Here is a 14,363-nt window from a genome sequence, read left to right as displayed (position 1 = left end):
GAGAGGGTTTTCCATGGACTGGAGGGGGCGTGGTTTTGTGTGCTGCCTGCATCCCATTGGTGGGGCTTTGCTTGTTTGCACGGCCCGGTTTCTGACATGCTGTGGACCGGTGCTGGGCCATGGACTGGGGGTTGGGGACCTCTGACTTAAAGTATATAATTCTATTCAGAAGTGCTGGAATTAAGTAATGTCTATTTGTATTGTTGTAAGTTGTTACAAAATTTTGTTTTCAGAGCCACTAAAAATTATTTCTGTTTTTCATGATTTTTACCAATGTCTATTGTGCAAACAATATATATGTACTATTTTTCATTTAGATGTCAAAACATACTGTTCCATGTAAGAAAATATTTACCAAAATCTATAGCTGAATATGTTCTTGAAAATTTTGAAAAGTAATAGCATTTATTCAGCAAGTTATGAATTGGATTGTAATAAAACATGTTTGTTTTTATGTACACAGAAGCTAATTTATACTTTCTGTTTTTTCCTCTTTTTAGATATTCCTAGATCGGATGTACTAATTCATTTCATTGGAATTGTACTCTACATTATCTTCATTAAGGATGAATGTTGGAAAAAAACAGAGTCATGAATGTGATGAAAAAATAGAAAATGAGTTACCACAAGACAGCGCTAAAAATATTTTAGCAGGAAAAACTGCCAATGAATCTTTTTCTAACTCAAAAATGCTTTTGATGAAAGAACAGAAAAATCCATTGAAAAACCCAGAAGAAAATGGCTTGGCCAAACGTCCATTATCCCAAACAACTGATCAGGAACTTAATGAAACAACTATAACTGAAAATGAACCTGTCTTGAAAAGATTAAAGCTGGTTGGTTCAAAACCTGCAGAAGAGAATGAAGGAAACCCCTCTGATGCTATAACATATGAATATTCTGTTGATGGGACAAATAAACCAGTAGGAAAAGTAGCTGTAAACACCTCTCCAAGTAGATGTTCATTTTCATCAAATTCTTCATGCATTCAACAAGAATTTGTGCCCGAAGATAATACTGTACAGATAACACCTATGGGAAATGAATGTTCTCAAGAGAATGAAATATTACTTCCAGAATGCAGATCATCTATCTTAGATAATTCAACTGGCATTAATTACACAATGAGTAGTATTAAGAATGTTTCAAAATGCAAAAGCTGTAAGGAGATTTTTTCCTCCACTCTTGATTTAGAAAGGCATATTCAGGAACATCACCTTAAGCAATTGAAAGAAAAAGGGAGTTTGTATTGTACTTCTAAATCAGAGCATACTTCATCTTTGCAAGCGCACATCAAGCAGACTTCTGGCCAACTTACATATTTTTGTGATCTCTGTGGTTATCAGACTTTTAAGGAAGCTCTCCTACAAGCTCATTTCCTTGGCAAGACACACCTCCGGCGACAAAATCTGGCTGCCCGTGGTGGATTTGTAAAGATGTTAACAAAAAAATCCTTTTGTAAAAAACAGCGGTTTTCAATCAAAGAAAAGAATGTCAGAACGAAATTGGCATCTAATAAACAAAAAATAAGAGATGAGCTTTCGGATCATTTAAGAATTTCAAGCAATAAGATAGGGAACTTGAAAGGAAATTGTCAACGTTTAGTTGAAATGATGCCATCTACTGAGCCAACAGAATGTATTACTAAAGAAGAGGCCTTATTGTGGAAAGTGGATGGAAATGGTGAAATCCTGTTTGAAAAATCAGATGTATCAGAGTCTTCAGAATGCAATCCATGTTTATTGAAACCTGCTAAAAGTAGTCAAGTCACAGCTAGCAACTTAAACGCCACTGGTGTATTAGGTAGTTTCCACAAAAAAAGAAGAATCCTATCACGAGGGATGACTTTCAGGCAAAGCACTTTTTTCAGAATAAATCAGATTAAAAGAAGATACAATCTTTTAGGTGTTGGTAAAAAAAGCAAGCTTGATTTTAGAGTGAAGCATAGTGTTCGGGGAGAGTTGCATTGGAGTGATTTAACACAGGCCAAAGTTTTACAAAGTGAAGGTGATGGCAAGGATTTCTACGCAGATATCCCCAAAACAGAAGCATTACATCAGAATGAAAAAAATATGCTGGAACATAAGACTACATCAGAAAAGGAACTTGATGAGCAGAGAACTCTAGATCCTTGTAATGGTGGATGTACCTCATCAAATAAAGAAGACCTGAAATTGGATGCTGATCAAACTCATGGTGAATTTAAGGTCCATTGTCAAATATATGGATATTCCTCTGACAGCAAGGACCTGGAAAGTTGTCAAAAGAATAATCATATAGACAGTTGCAAGATAAATTGCCCTAAATGTTCATTTCTTGCCCCAAATGACATAAGCCTTGGGAAACACATGTCTGATGAGCATAGCATGGCTTTCTCTTGTTCTGCTTGCTGCAAGTATTTTCTAACCAAAGAAGAAGTAGCAGCTCATAATGCAACTGAGCATCATAGTGATTTATTGTCTCAAGGAAATACCATTCAGTCGCTTCAGAGTGATCTGGCTGTGCATTCAACATCTTGTCCTTCAGGTGAACTTCCAGAGGTTGTAGAATTGAAAGCACAACAGGCAGACCTCAAGCTCTCAATATTACATCCTGGTAGTGAGCTCAAGGAGTCTATTCTGAATAGAAGTCAATTTCAGTGTAAAAAATGTTTTTATAAAACAAGGTCTTCTTCTGTGCTTACAAGGCACATAAAACTTCGCCATGCTCAGGAATACCATTTCCTTTGTAAAGCGTGTAACCTTTATTCATTAAGCAAAGAAGGCATGGAAAAACACATAAAGCGAAGTAAACACCTTGAAAACGCGAGAAAAAATAACATTGGCTTACGATTTGAGGAATGTATTGAAAAGATATGTATAGGTGGGACAGATGGTAAAAAAGGAACTGAAGCCCCTATTTGTGGAAGTTTAAAGACAGCATTAGAGAATGAGAGCATATGTGCACCTTTCTCTTCTCTGCAGAAGGTATCAATAAATAAAGAGTTGTACCCATCAAATGACACAATTAAAGATAGTGAGTTGATTCTTGGCAGCCTGCAAAAGAAAGGTAGACCTAAAGGGACAATTTCTCGGACATGTCCTCATTGTGGCCTATTGGCGTCTAGTGTAACAAACTTGACTGTCCACGTTCGCCGAAAGCATAGCCACCAGTACAGCTATTTATGCAAAGTATGTAATTACTATACTGTAACTAAAGGTGATATGGAACGTCATTGTGCTACAAAGAAGCATAAAAGCCGCTTGGAAGCCAATGGGGAGAAAAACGTTGAGTTTATTGTTTGCCCAGAAAATGATAATAATGAAGCCAACAAGAAGAAAACAGATGATCCAGGAAGTCTTTCAAAAGAATTCATAGTTTCTAACGATCAGACTTCAGAGACAGATCAAGCTATTTTGGAAAGCAAGGGAGATGAACAGGACAATACTATCCAATTAAATGTCAAAAATATAATTCACCTTCCCAAAATAGATAGAGGTAGAAACTTTTCTGAAACACAACATAAAATTGCAGAATCGGGTAACATTAGCCAAGATAAAAATGTGCTGGTTCAAACTAGGCTAGCAACTGCAAATGATAATAAGTGTGCCCATTGTAACTTCACTGCACATTCTTTTTCTTCCTTGGAAGTACATATAAAACGCAAGCACACTAAAGAATTTGAATACTACTGCATGGCCTGTGACTATTATGCAGTTACTCGCAGAGAGATGATTAGGCATGCAGCAACAGAAAAGCATAAAATTAAAAGACAGTCGTATATAGGTGCTTCCTCTGGAGAGGAGACAGATGTACCAAGTATTGCCAAAGAAACTGCTATTGTTTCTGAAGAAGAGCAGCAAAGTAGAGAAGATCTTCAGACTTCATTAGATGAAACTAAGTCCAAAAGTAACATTGAAGAGGAAAACCCAGACAGTCAGGTCATGCACGAAGTGAATAAGTCACCTACCTATCTGGCATTAGAAGACAGTGTTGCTTCAAAGGCTTCTAAAGATTGCATTCTTGAGCCTCTAGTTGGTGAAACCAAAGATGGAACTGATCAAGGCAGAAAAAATACAAGTGGTGAAGAAAAGGATCAAAATGAAGGTCTTAAACTCAATGAGATGGTTGAATTTAAGGAAACAGTTGATTGTGTTCTGCATCAAAATCAAGAAATAGCAAAATCAAACATTCATTTGGAAACAGAACCTGGAAATGGAAACATGGCTTTTGATGAAAGTTCTCCAGATTCAGATTTAATGAAGAATGAAAACAAACTGGAGGAAGATTCTGAAAAAAGATATGAAAGTTCAGAAGTAGCTACTGAAGAAGTGAAAACAGATGAAAACCATTTGTCTGTGGTTTCAGACACTGGTAGTGCACTGGAGCAGGAAAGCATCAGTGAAAGTACTGAAAGTTTTAAAAACATCCAAATGTTACAGCAACAGATAAACACTAAGCAGTGTCCTACAGTGGAAGAAGAGAGTACCTTGATAGATGCCCAGAAAGAAACAGGAGTATCTTTGAATAATATTTGGGGTTCAGATAGTTCAGTAGCTGAAGTCATGGACAAAAATGACACAGCTTTGGATGTTTTAAACAGTGTTGATGGCAAAATAGTAGATGGAACAGAGATGCCAAACTGTGGTCAATTTGATTCTTCAATAGTGAAAATAAACCATGAAGACTATTGTGAACAAGTTGATCACCCAGTTGATGGCCAGAATCTGAATAAGCAAAAAAGTTGGGATAGGGCTATAAAAGTGGATTGCCCACGGAATGATGGAAAAAAGAAGAAGGTAGAAGGCCATCCTGTGAAAGAATCTCCACGAATTTGTTGTGATGACTGTGGTTTTTTAGCAGATGGTTTAAGTGGACTAAATGTTCACATAGCCATGAAGCATCCATCAAAGGAGAAGCATTTCCATTGCTTACTATGTGGAAAATCGTTCTACACTGAGAGCAGCCTTCATCAGCATCTGGCTAGTGCTGGCCATATGAGAAATGAACAAGCAAGTGTTGAAGAGTTGCCAGAAGGAGGTGCCACCTTTAAATGTGTGAAATGCACAGAACCTTTTGATTCTGAACAAAATTTATTCCTTCACATAAAAGAACAACATGAAGAACTGCTCCGGGAAGTCAATAAGTATATTGTTGAAGATACTGAACAAATTGTCCGAGAACGAGAAGAAAATAAAGGCAATATTTGCAAATATTGTGGGAAGATATGCAGAAGTAGTAATTCAATGGCTTTCCTTGCTCATATCCGTACTCATACAGGTACGTATTGATGAGTTGTTCAGTTAATGTTTTGTGATGGAAATTGAATTAAAATTCCTTCCTTCCTTCCTTCCTTCCTTCCTTCCTTCCTTCCTTCCTTCCTTCCTTCCTTCCTTCCTTCCTTCCTTCCTTCCTTCCTTCTCACTCTTTTCCTTTTGAAACTTGTAAATCAGTCCTTCTAATACTGTATTCCGACAATATATGATTTCCATGTTCAGTGCTTAAAGATTGAGATGTTAGCTTCTAGGAGTATTTTTTAGAAGCCAAAGAACAGGAAGATTAATTTTCTTAAAAGTTTTCAATAGCATCTCTTGTTAATATACATTTTAAAGATTATTGTTGTTGTTAGTTGCGAAGTCGTGTCCGACCCATCGCGACCCTATGGACAATGTTCCTCCAGGCCTTCCTGTCCTCTACCATCTTCTGGAGTCCAGTTAAGCTCACGCCTACTGCTTCAGTGACTCCATCCAGCCACCTCATTCTCTGTCGTCCCCTTTTTCTATTGCCCTCAATCTTTCCCAGCATTAGGCTTTTCTCCAGTGAGTCCTTCCTCCTCATTAGGTGGCCAAAGTATTTGAGTTTTAGCTTCAGGATCTGGCCTTCTAAAGAGCAGTCAGGGTTGATCTCCTCTAGGACTGACCGGTTTGATCGCCTTGCAGTCCAAGGGACTCGCAGGAGTCTTCTCCAGCACCAGAGTTCAAAGGCCTCAATTCTTTTGCGCTCAGCCTTTCTTATGGTCCAACTTTCACTGCCATACATTGCAACTGGGAAGACCATAGCCTTGACTATACGCACTTTTGTTGACAGGGTGATGTCTCTGCTTTTTAGTGTGCTGTCTAGATTTGCCATGGCTTTCCTCTCTAGGAGCAAGCGTCTTTTAATTTCTTGACTACAGTCCCCATCTGCAGTGATCTTGGAGCCCAGGAAAATAAAATCTGTCACTACCTCCATTTCTTCCCCATCTATTTGCCAGGAATTAAGAGGGCCGGATGCCATGATCTTAGTTTTCTTAATGTTTAGTTTCAACCCAACTTTTGCACTCTCCTTCTTCACTCGCAACAAGAGACTCTTCAGTTCCTCTTCACTTTCTGCCATTAGAGTGGTATCATCTGCATATCTTAGGTTGTTGATATTTCTTCCAGCAATCTTAATTCCAACTTTTGATTCATCTAGCCCTGCCTTTCTCATGATGTGCTCTGCATATAAGTTAAATAGGCAAGGCGACAGTATACAGCCTTGCCGGACTCCTTTCCCAATTTTGAACCAATCAGTGGTTCCGTGTCCAGTTCTCACTGTTGCTTCTTGGCCTGCATATAGGTTTCTCAAGAGACAAATAAGATGTTCTGGTACTCCCATCTCTTTAAGAACTTGCCACAGTTTGTTATGATCCACACAATCAAAGGCTTTAGCATAGTCAATGAAGCAGAAGTAGATGTTTTTCTGGAACTCTCTAGCTTTTTCCATGATCCAGCGTATGTTGGCAATTTGATCTCTAGTTCCTCTGCCTCTTCGAAATCCTGCCTGTACTTCTGGTAGTTCTCGATCCACATACTGCTGGAGTCTAGCTTGTAGGATTTTAAGCATAACTTTACTAGCATGAGAAATGAGTGCAATGGTGCGATAGTTTGAACATTCTTTGGCACTGCCTTTCTTTGGAATTGGAATGTAAACTGATCTTTTCCAATCCTGTGGCCACTGTTGAGTTTTCCAAATTTGCTGGCAAATTGAGTGTAGCACTTTTACTGCATCGTCTTTTAAGATTTTGAATAGCTCAGCTGGAATACTGTCACCTCCGCTAGCTTTGTTGTTGCTCAGCTTTTCTAAGGCCCACTTCACTTCACATTCTAGGATGTCTGGCTCGAGGTCAGTGACCACCTCATTGTGATTATCAGGGACGTTAAGCTCATTCTTGTATAGTTCTTCTGTGTAATTTTGCCATCTCTTCTTAATCTCTTCTGCCTCTGTTAGGTCCCTGCCATTTTGGTCCTTTATCATGCCCATTTTTGCATTGAACGTTCCCTTCATCTCTCCAATTTTCTTGAAAAGATCTCTGGTCCTCCCTATTCTATTGTTTTCTTCTATTTCTTTGCACTGTTCATTTAAGAAGTCATTCTTATCTCTTCTAGCTATTCTCTGGAATTCTGCATTCAATTGGGCGTATCTTTCTTTTTCTCCCTTTCCTTTTGCTTCCCTCCTTTCCTCAGCTATTTGCAAAGCTTCCTCAGACAGCCACTTTGCTTTCTTGCATTTCTTTTTCTTTGGGATGGTTTTGGTTGCTACCTCTTGTACAATGTTGCGAACCTCTGTCCATAGTTCTTCAGGCACCCTGTCTATCAGATCTAATTCCTTAAATCTATTTGTCACCTCTACTGTATATTCAACAGGGATATGATTTAATTCATACCTGACTGGCCTAGTGCTTTTCCCTACTTTCTTCAGTTTAAGCTTAAACTTTGCAAGAAGAAGCTCATGGTCTGAGCCACAGTCAGCTCCTGGTCTTGTTTTTATTGACTGTATAGAGCTTCTCCATCTTTGGCTGCAGAGTACATAGTCAATCTGATTTCTGTGTTGACCGTCTGGTGATGTCCATGTGTAGAGCCGTCTCTTGGGTTGTTGGAAAAGGGTGTTTGCTATGACCATCGTATTCTCTTGACAAAATTCTATCAGCCTGTGCCCTGCTTCATTTTGTACTCCAAGGCCAAACTTGCCTGTTATTCCGGTTATCTTTTGGCTTCCTACTTTAGCATTCCAATCCCCCATGATGATAAGGACATCATTTTTTGGTGTTAGTTCTATAAGGTGCTGTAGGGCTTCATAGAACCGGTCAATTTCATCCTCTTCAGCACCGGTGGTTGGGGCATAGACTTGGACTACTGTGATATTGAATGGTTTGCCTTGGATTCGAACTGAGATCATTCTGTCATTTTGAGGATTGTATCCCAGTATTGCTTTTCCTACTCTTTTATTGACTATGAAGGCTACTCCATTTCTTCTGAGGGATTCTTGCCCGCAGTAGTATACCTGATGGTCATCTGAATTAAATTCACCCATTCCTGTCCATTTTAGTTCGCTGATACCTAAGATGTCGATGTTCAGTCTTGTCATCTCTTGTTTGACCACGTCCAGCTTTCCTGGATTCATGGATCTTACATTCCAGGTTCCTATGGAGAAAAAATCTTTACAGCATCGGACTTTCCTTTCACTACCAGACACATCCACAGCTGAGCGTCCTTTCGGCTTTGGCCCAGTCGCTTCATTCTTTCTGGCGCTACTAGTACTAGCCCTCTGCTCTTCCCCAGTAGCATATTGGACGCCTTCCGACCTGAGGGGCTCATCTTCCAGCGTCATATCGTTTTGCCTTTTGGTACTGTCCATAGGGTTTTCATGGCAAAGATACTGGAGTGGGTTGCCATTTCCTTCTCCAGTGGATCACGTTTTGTCAGAACTCTCTGCTATGACCTGTCCGTCTTGGGTGGCCCTGCACGGCATAGCTCATAGCTTCATTGAATTACGCAAGCCCCTTCGCCACGACAAGGCAGTAATCCATGAAGGGGTTTAAAGATTATATCCCCAGACAAACCTATATTTCACCAATTTCATTGTAACTCATTAAGTGAATAATTTGTGGTTTCATAGGATATTTTCCTTTGCAATAATGAATCTCTTCTGCTTGTACAATGTGGAATTGCTTGGCAAATTTTTCATTCATGTAAGTATGTATATGTGGCATTGACCTGGAGTTTCATTTCCCTTTTTACTTCCCCTTTTTTGGCTTGTCTTCTTCCTTTTCTATCAAAGATTAGGTGCCAATGGGTTTTATAGTATGTTTTTAACTGAGGAGCAAGCCACCAGGCAAGAGATATTGATGAAATGAGACATTCAGCAAAGTCCATGTATGAACAGAAGAGTTGCATAATTATATCTACCCAAGCAGATATACTAAATGTTTCCTTTACCTATGAACAGATATAACAACACATTTTAGCTTTACTACTCTTCTGTTGATACCATATTGGAATGGCTGTATCTAGTCTTCCACTAATTGAGTTTGTATAAATCCCAATCTGAGATTATTTATTTGATGGATAAAGATATTGAGCTAAAGGGAGGACTGGAGTTTAAAGAGAGCACAAATAAAATGAAACAGAGATGGGTAACTGAGATATGTAGGTATTGATCTCCAACAAACCTGGGGATGGTTCATTTCTGAGCCACTATATCTGGCAATGATCAGCTCAGTGTACTCACACTAAGAGAGCTTGTTCAATGTAGAAGGTACCAAGCTAGAAACTGGGAGAGTATGAAATATAGTCCCACCTTAGACACAAAGCCAACTAGATGACTTGGACTAGTCACCCTCTCTCATCCCTAGGAAACTTTCTTTCTTTCTTTCTTTCTTTCTTTCTTTCTTTCTTTCTTTCTTTCTTTCTTTCTTTCTTTCTTTCTTTCTTTCTTTCTTTCTTTCTTTCTTTCTTTCTTTCTTTCTTTTTCTCTCTCTCTCTCTTTTCCTTCCTTCCTTCCTTCCTTCCTTCCTTCCTTCCTTCCTTCCGTGAATACATGTCATTGTGTGTTACAGGTAGTCCTCAACTTACAACAATTCATTTAGTGACCACTCAAAGTTACAACAGTACTGGAAAAAGTGACTTATGACCATTTTTCACACTTGCAACCATTGCGATATCCCCATGGTCATGTGATCAAAATTCTAATGCTTGGCAACTGACTCATATTTATGACAGTTGCAATGTCCCAGGTGCAATATGATCAACCTTTCTAATCATCTAACAAGCAAAGTCAATGGCGAAGCCAGATTCCCTTAGCAAACATGTTATTAAGTTAACTGCAGTGATTCACTCAACATCAGTGGCAAGATATGTCATAAAATGGGGCAAAACCTACTTAACAAATCTCTCAGCAACAAAACCTCTGGGCTCAGTTGTCTAGTAAGTTGAGAACTACCTATATTTGAGTCCCTATGCAGTACTAGTTTGCTTGAGAAAAATGGGTGTGCATAGGATTCTACAAGTTGGGATCTTCCTTTGAAAATTTCTCCAGATCAGTTCAGGCATCTTTTCTGTTTGTTTATTTATTTGCTTCCTAGGGATATGTTAGAGATATATATCCACCCATTTTTGAGATAATTTTTGATCCTAGTTTGTATCTATCTACAGCCTGACTGAGTGGAGTACTTTTGAATTCCTTGAACTCAGGTGCAGAACCCTGGGGAAAAAACCTGCTTTACTCATTCAGGAGCTATAACACTTTTGAATAGTTTTGGAAACATGCACACCCCTAATTGGTAGTTTCATTCTGCATAGAGAGGATTACAGTGCAGCTTTTTATTTACTTTTTGACTGGGCTAAAATAACTTCCCACGATATCAAGCATTTGCCAGACTGGTAGAATACTGACCAGAAGATGATCTTAACTTACTATCTTAGGTAGGTTTCCTGCCTCTTGGATACAGAATCCACTAATTGCATTTAATAGTTGAATGACGGGTATTTGGTGTAATTTTGTTTTCTTGGTTTTACTTGTGAAGTGTGCTGATTTTGGGATACAAGTGCATATGATTATCATGATATTTGGAGTTGGCCATCATTTTAGAAAGCATTGTTAATGGTAATGCAGTACCTGTGATATTTGGACCAGATAATTTAGACCCTATGCGGTTCCACATTTTCCATTCTCTTTTTATGTTTTATATTAAGTGGAAAAATTTAAAACAACACTTTTGCCAAAAATGCATAAGCTGCAGTTCTAAATTTATGTAAAAATTCACTGCTGTGTTTCTATAAACCTGCCATACATTCTTTATTTTAAATAGACAGCTTTTCTAAATCACTGAGCTCTGCTTAGACAAGTGGTGTCTCTCTGGTTAAATTTATGAGTGGATTTGAATAATAAATTCACATTTCAATGAACATATTTTCATTAAAACTGTAAGGTTTATTTTACTGTACTTTTAAATAATAGGCTATTATAGAGGCTCTGGTTTCACTTCCAGCAGTAGTTGAAACTTGGTGCAGTTTCTAGAAAGAAAATGGAAAGATAAAAAGAGATTCAGGATGTTGCAAAAAATATTAATATTCTTGGTGCTATCCTGAAATGGTTCCTTTTCTCCAAGAAGACGAAGCAGTGGTTGGGCAATATGCTTAAGATTCAGGCGAGGAATATTGTCATCAAGAATCTATACTCAAACTAAAGTATTCTTACAAACTCTTATTTTGGAATTCTGGCTGTTTTAAAAGTCTGCTATTGCTAGATTTGGGCATAGGAACCAGTTTCAGGAAACGGTTTGATTCTGCAACTGTTGGGCTTTTAGGAAGCACCAACTTGTTCATGTGTTTTTATGAGCCCTTAATATGCCCTCTTAAGGCAGATAAAATGGAATAAAACTACAGGGAAGATGCTAATGGAGGTCTCTTTAGAATTCTTTATGCAACTGTCTGGTCAGGACATGTTGCTTATAATTGATGTGTCCATTACTTGAATTCTCTTGTAATTATAGTCAATAAGTCTTGTAAATGTGTTAAAGCTCACTAAAAGCATACAAATTCAAGAACAGAGTAAGGCTAATAATTTAAAATAATCAATGTAGGCATTTCAGCACTTAATTTCCCTTGTGTGTTGATAGCTGATCATTCTTAATCCATTAAGATTTATTTAGTCGTTTACAATGCAAAATAGGTTTGCACTGGTCACTTGTGCCATTTGAAAATGTCCACCAGGTTAAGTGCAAAATGTAGTCCATTAGTCTTCCTTGACTATATGTATTAATTGCATTTAAAATCAAGTTAATGTGGATGTGAAAGTGAGGTAACTATCAATATATGACAAAGCAACCCTACTTACATAAGTTACATCATTGATTGTAACATTTAGTAAAAGTTAGCTCAGTTTTTAATGTCTTGTGTATGTCTTATCACTGTGTATTTTTTACTGTGCTTTGCCCTAGATGTGAATATATCAGAAAATTCGTTTTTGGGTGGTGGGCAGACAATAAATTAGATCTGCTATTTCACTTCACAAGTTATTTTTGGACCAAAGAAGGAAGAGTTGCAAAGGAGTTTTTAATCTACTCTCACTTTACCCTAAAATGAATGGCTTTTCTGATAAGGGTGCTTCTGCACATTAAATAGCAGTCTTGATATTTTTATTAATAGTTAAAGGGAAAAATGTTTTACTCTTCCAATTCCTATTTTTTTGTTTTTAATTGTTAATTTATTTATTTATCACATCTCTACACCACCCACTCACCTAAGTGGGTGGTTTATAATAAAAACATAAAGTAATATAAAGCTTAGTTAAAAACAGATAAGAAGAGAATTAAAATATGGTTAAAATGAACATAATAAAAAGTGAAAAGAGTGGAAGGAGAACCTTTAAGCCACTAATCATCCCTAAGGTTGCATATCATTCTTAGACACAGTCTTGACACCCTTCCAGAAGGCCAGAAGAGTGAGGCCTGCCTCATCTCTTGGGGTAAGAATGTTCCAGGGGCAATGGCAGAGAAATTCTCTTCCTTCTTTCCAACCATTCAAAATTCTTCAGTTGTTGGGTTTTGCCTGACTGGATTGGACGAGTCAATGTAATTGGGATGAGATGGTTCCTCAGATAAACTGGCCCCATGCCATGAAGTTTGACTCAGAAGCAAACTGGCAGAATTGTTACCTGTTCAACCCTAGAGGCACCCAAGACTGCTTGTGTTGTTGCATTCTGCACCAGTTGTAGCTTTCATGTACCCTTTAAGGGCACCCTTATGTAGAGCATGTTGCGGTAGTCCATACAGGAGATGACCAGGGCATGAGTGACTGAAAAAGAACTTCTTGATCCAGGAAAGGGTATAACTGGCACATAAATTGAGCAAAGACCTTCCTAGCTATGATTCTCACCTGCCTCCTGAGCAGGAGTTGTGAGTCCAGGAGGATCCCTAGATGATGTACCCCCATAATAATGCCTCCTTAAGTAATACCAGCTGCCTGCAATTAGTGCAGGTTCGCGTCCCACCAGGCTCAAGGTTGACTCAGCCTTCCATCCTTCCGAGGTAGGTAAAATGAGGACCCAGATTGTTGGGGGCAATTAAGCTGACTTTGTAATAATGCCGCTTGGGTGTGTGTGTGAAAGCCCTAATAAGCAGGCATATACATAGAATGAAGGCTACTGCTAAGCTTGTAAGCCGCCCTGAGTCTTCGGAGAAGGGCGGGATATAAATGGAATTAAAATAAAATAAAATAAATCTAAGAACAAAGCTGGTAAATCCCCAGATACAGGGGAGCCTCCTACCTACAACCTCTCCATGTTACCAGGATTCACCTGAAGCCTGTTGTTTCCCATTAAGATCCCCACAGCCTATAACCACCATGAAAAGACATCCACAGCATCACTTACCTCACCCAGGATGTAGATGCGCACCTAGGTTTGTACATAGTGATGGTACCTCATCCTATGGCAATGGATGATCTCACCCAGGGGTTTCATGTAGATGTGAAAGAGGAGTGGAGGGAGTATTGAGCCCTGTGGCACTCCACAAAACAGAGTCATGGACTGGATCTCTTGCTCCCTATTAATACCAGTTGGGACTGGCTCCAAATGAAAGAGGAAAATCAGCACAAACTCTGTTCCCCCACCCCATTGCCAGTTCATGATGCCAGCATTTTTTTAAAATTTGCTGAATGCTTTATGTAGTGTTTCCTCCCATCTTTGACATGCTGAATGCAGTTCTATAAAGAAAGAAATTGGTTTTGGTCACTAACCTTGAGACACCAAAGGAGAATGTTATGCACCAATGTGGATTAAAACTCCAGCATCAGATTTTGAAGTCATCTGTGCAACTATAATACTAGGTAATAAAGAAGCCCATTATTCATTAGACAAGTGAAAATGAGAAAATGTAGAGAAAAGCAAAATAACTGTTACAGGTGGAAGACTTTTAAGCTTCCAATTCAAACAGGTCACGTATGTCTAATTAACAATCGTATTCTGAAAATGCAGTCATGAATCCCTGTGTCCTCCTTGTTTACTTTATCCTCTGGAGTCACAAATAGATTATGGCTGTTCTGAGCAGAAATATTAATGTAATGAAGATTCATCTCTTTAAGTTG

At 38.5% G+C, this 14,363-nt stretch overlaps 1 protein-coding gene across 1 annotated transcript in view; it reads left to right on the top strand.

Moving 5' to 3' along the window:
* Positions 1-561: 561 nt before the first annotated feature.
* ZNF407 (zinc finger protein 407) overlaps positions 562-14,363 on the top strand; it is a 377,998-nt gene continuing 364,196 nt past the window's right edge. The window contains exon 1 of the mRNA XM_081322718.1: positions 562-5,259. Coding sequence (XP_081178844.1) covers positions 567-5,259 — 4,693 coding nt within the window. The 5' untranslated portion in view covers positions 562-566. The remainder of the gene's footprint in view (positions 5,260-14,363) is intronic.

Source organism: Vipera berus (genome assembly GCF_964194415.1).
Source record: "Vipera berus genome assembly, chromosome: 3".
NCBI lineage: Eukaryota > Metazoa > Chordata > Lepidosauria > Squamata > Viperidae > Vipera > Vipera berus.
Note: the sequence above shows the minus strand (reverse complement) of the source record. Positions and strands in the feature narration are given on the sequence as shown.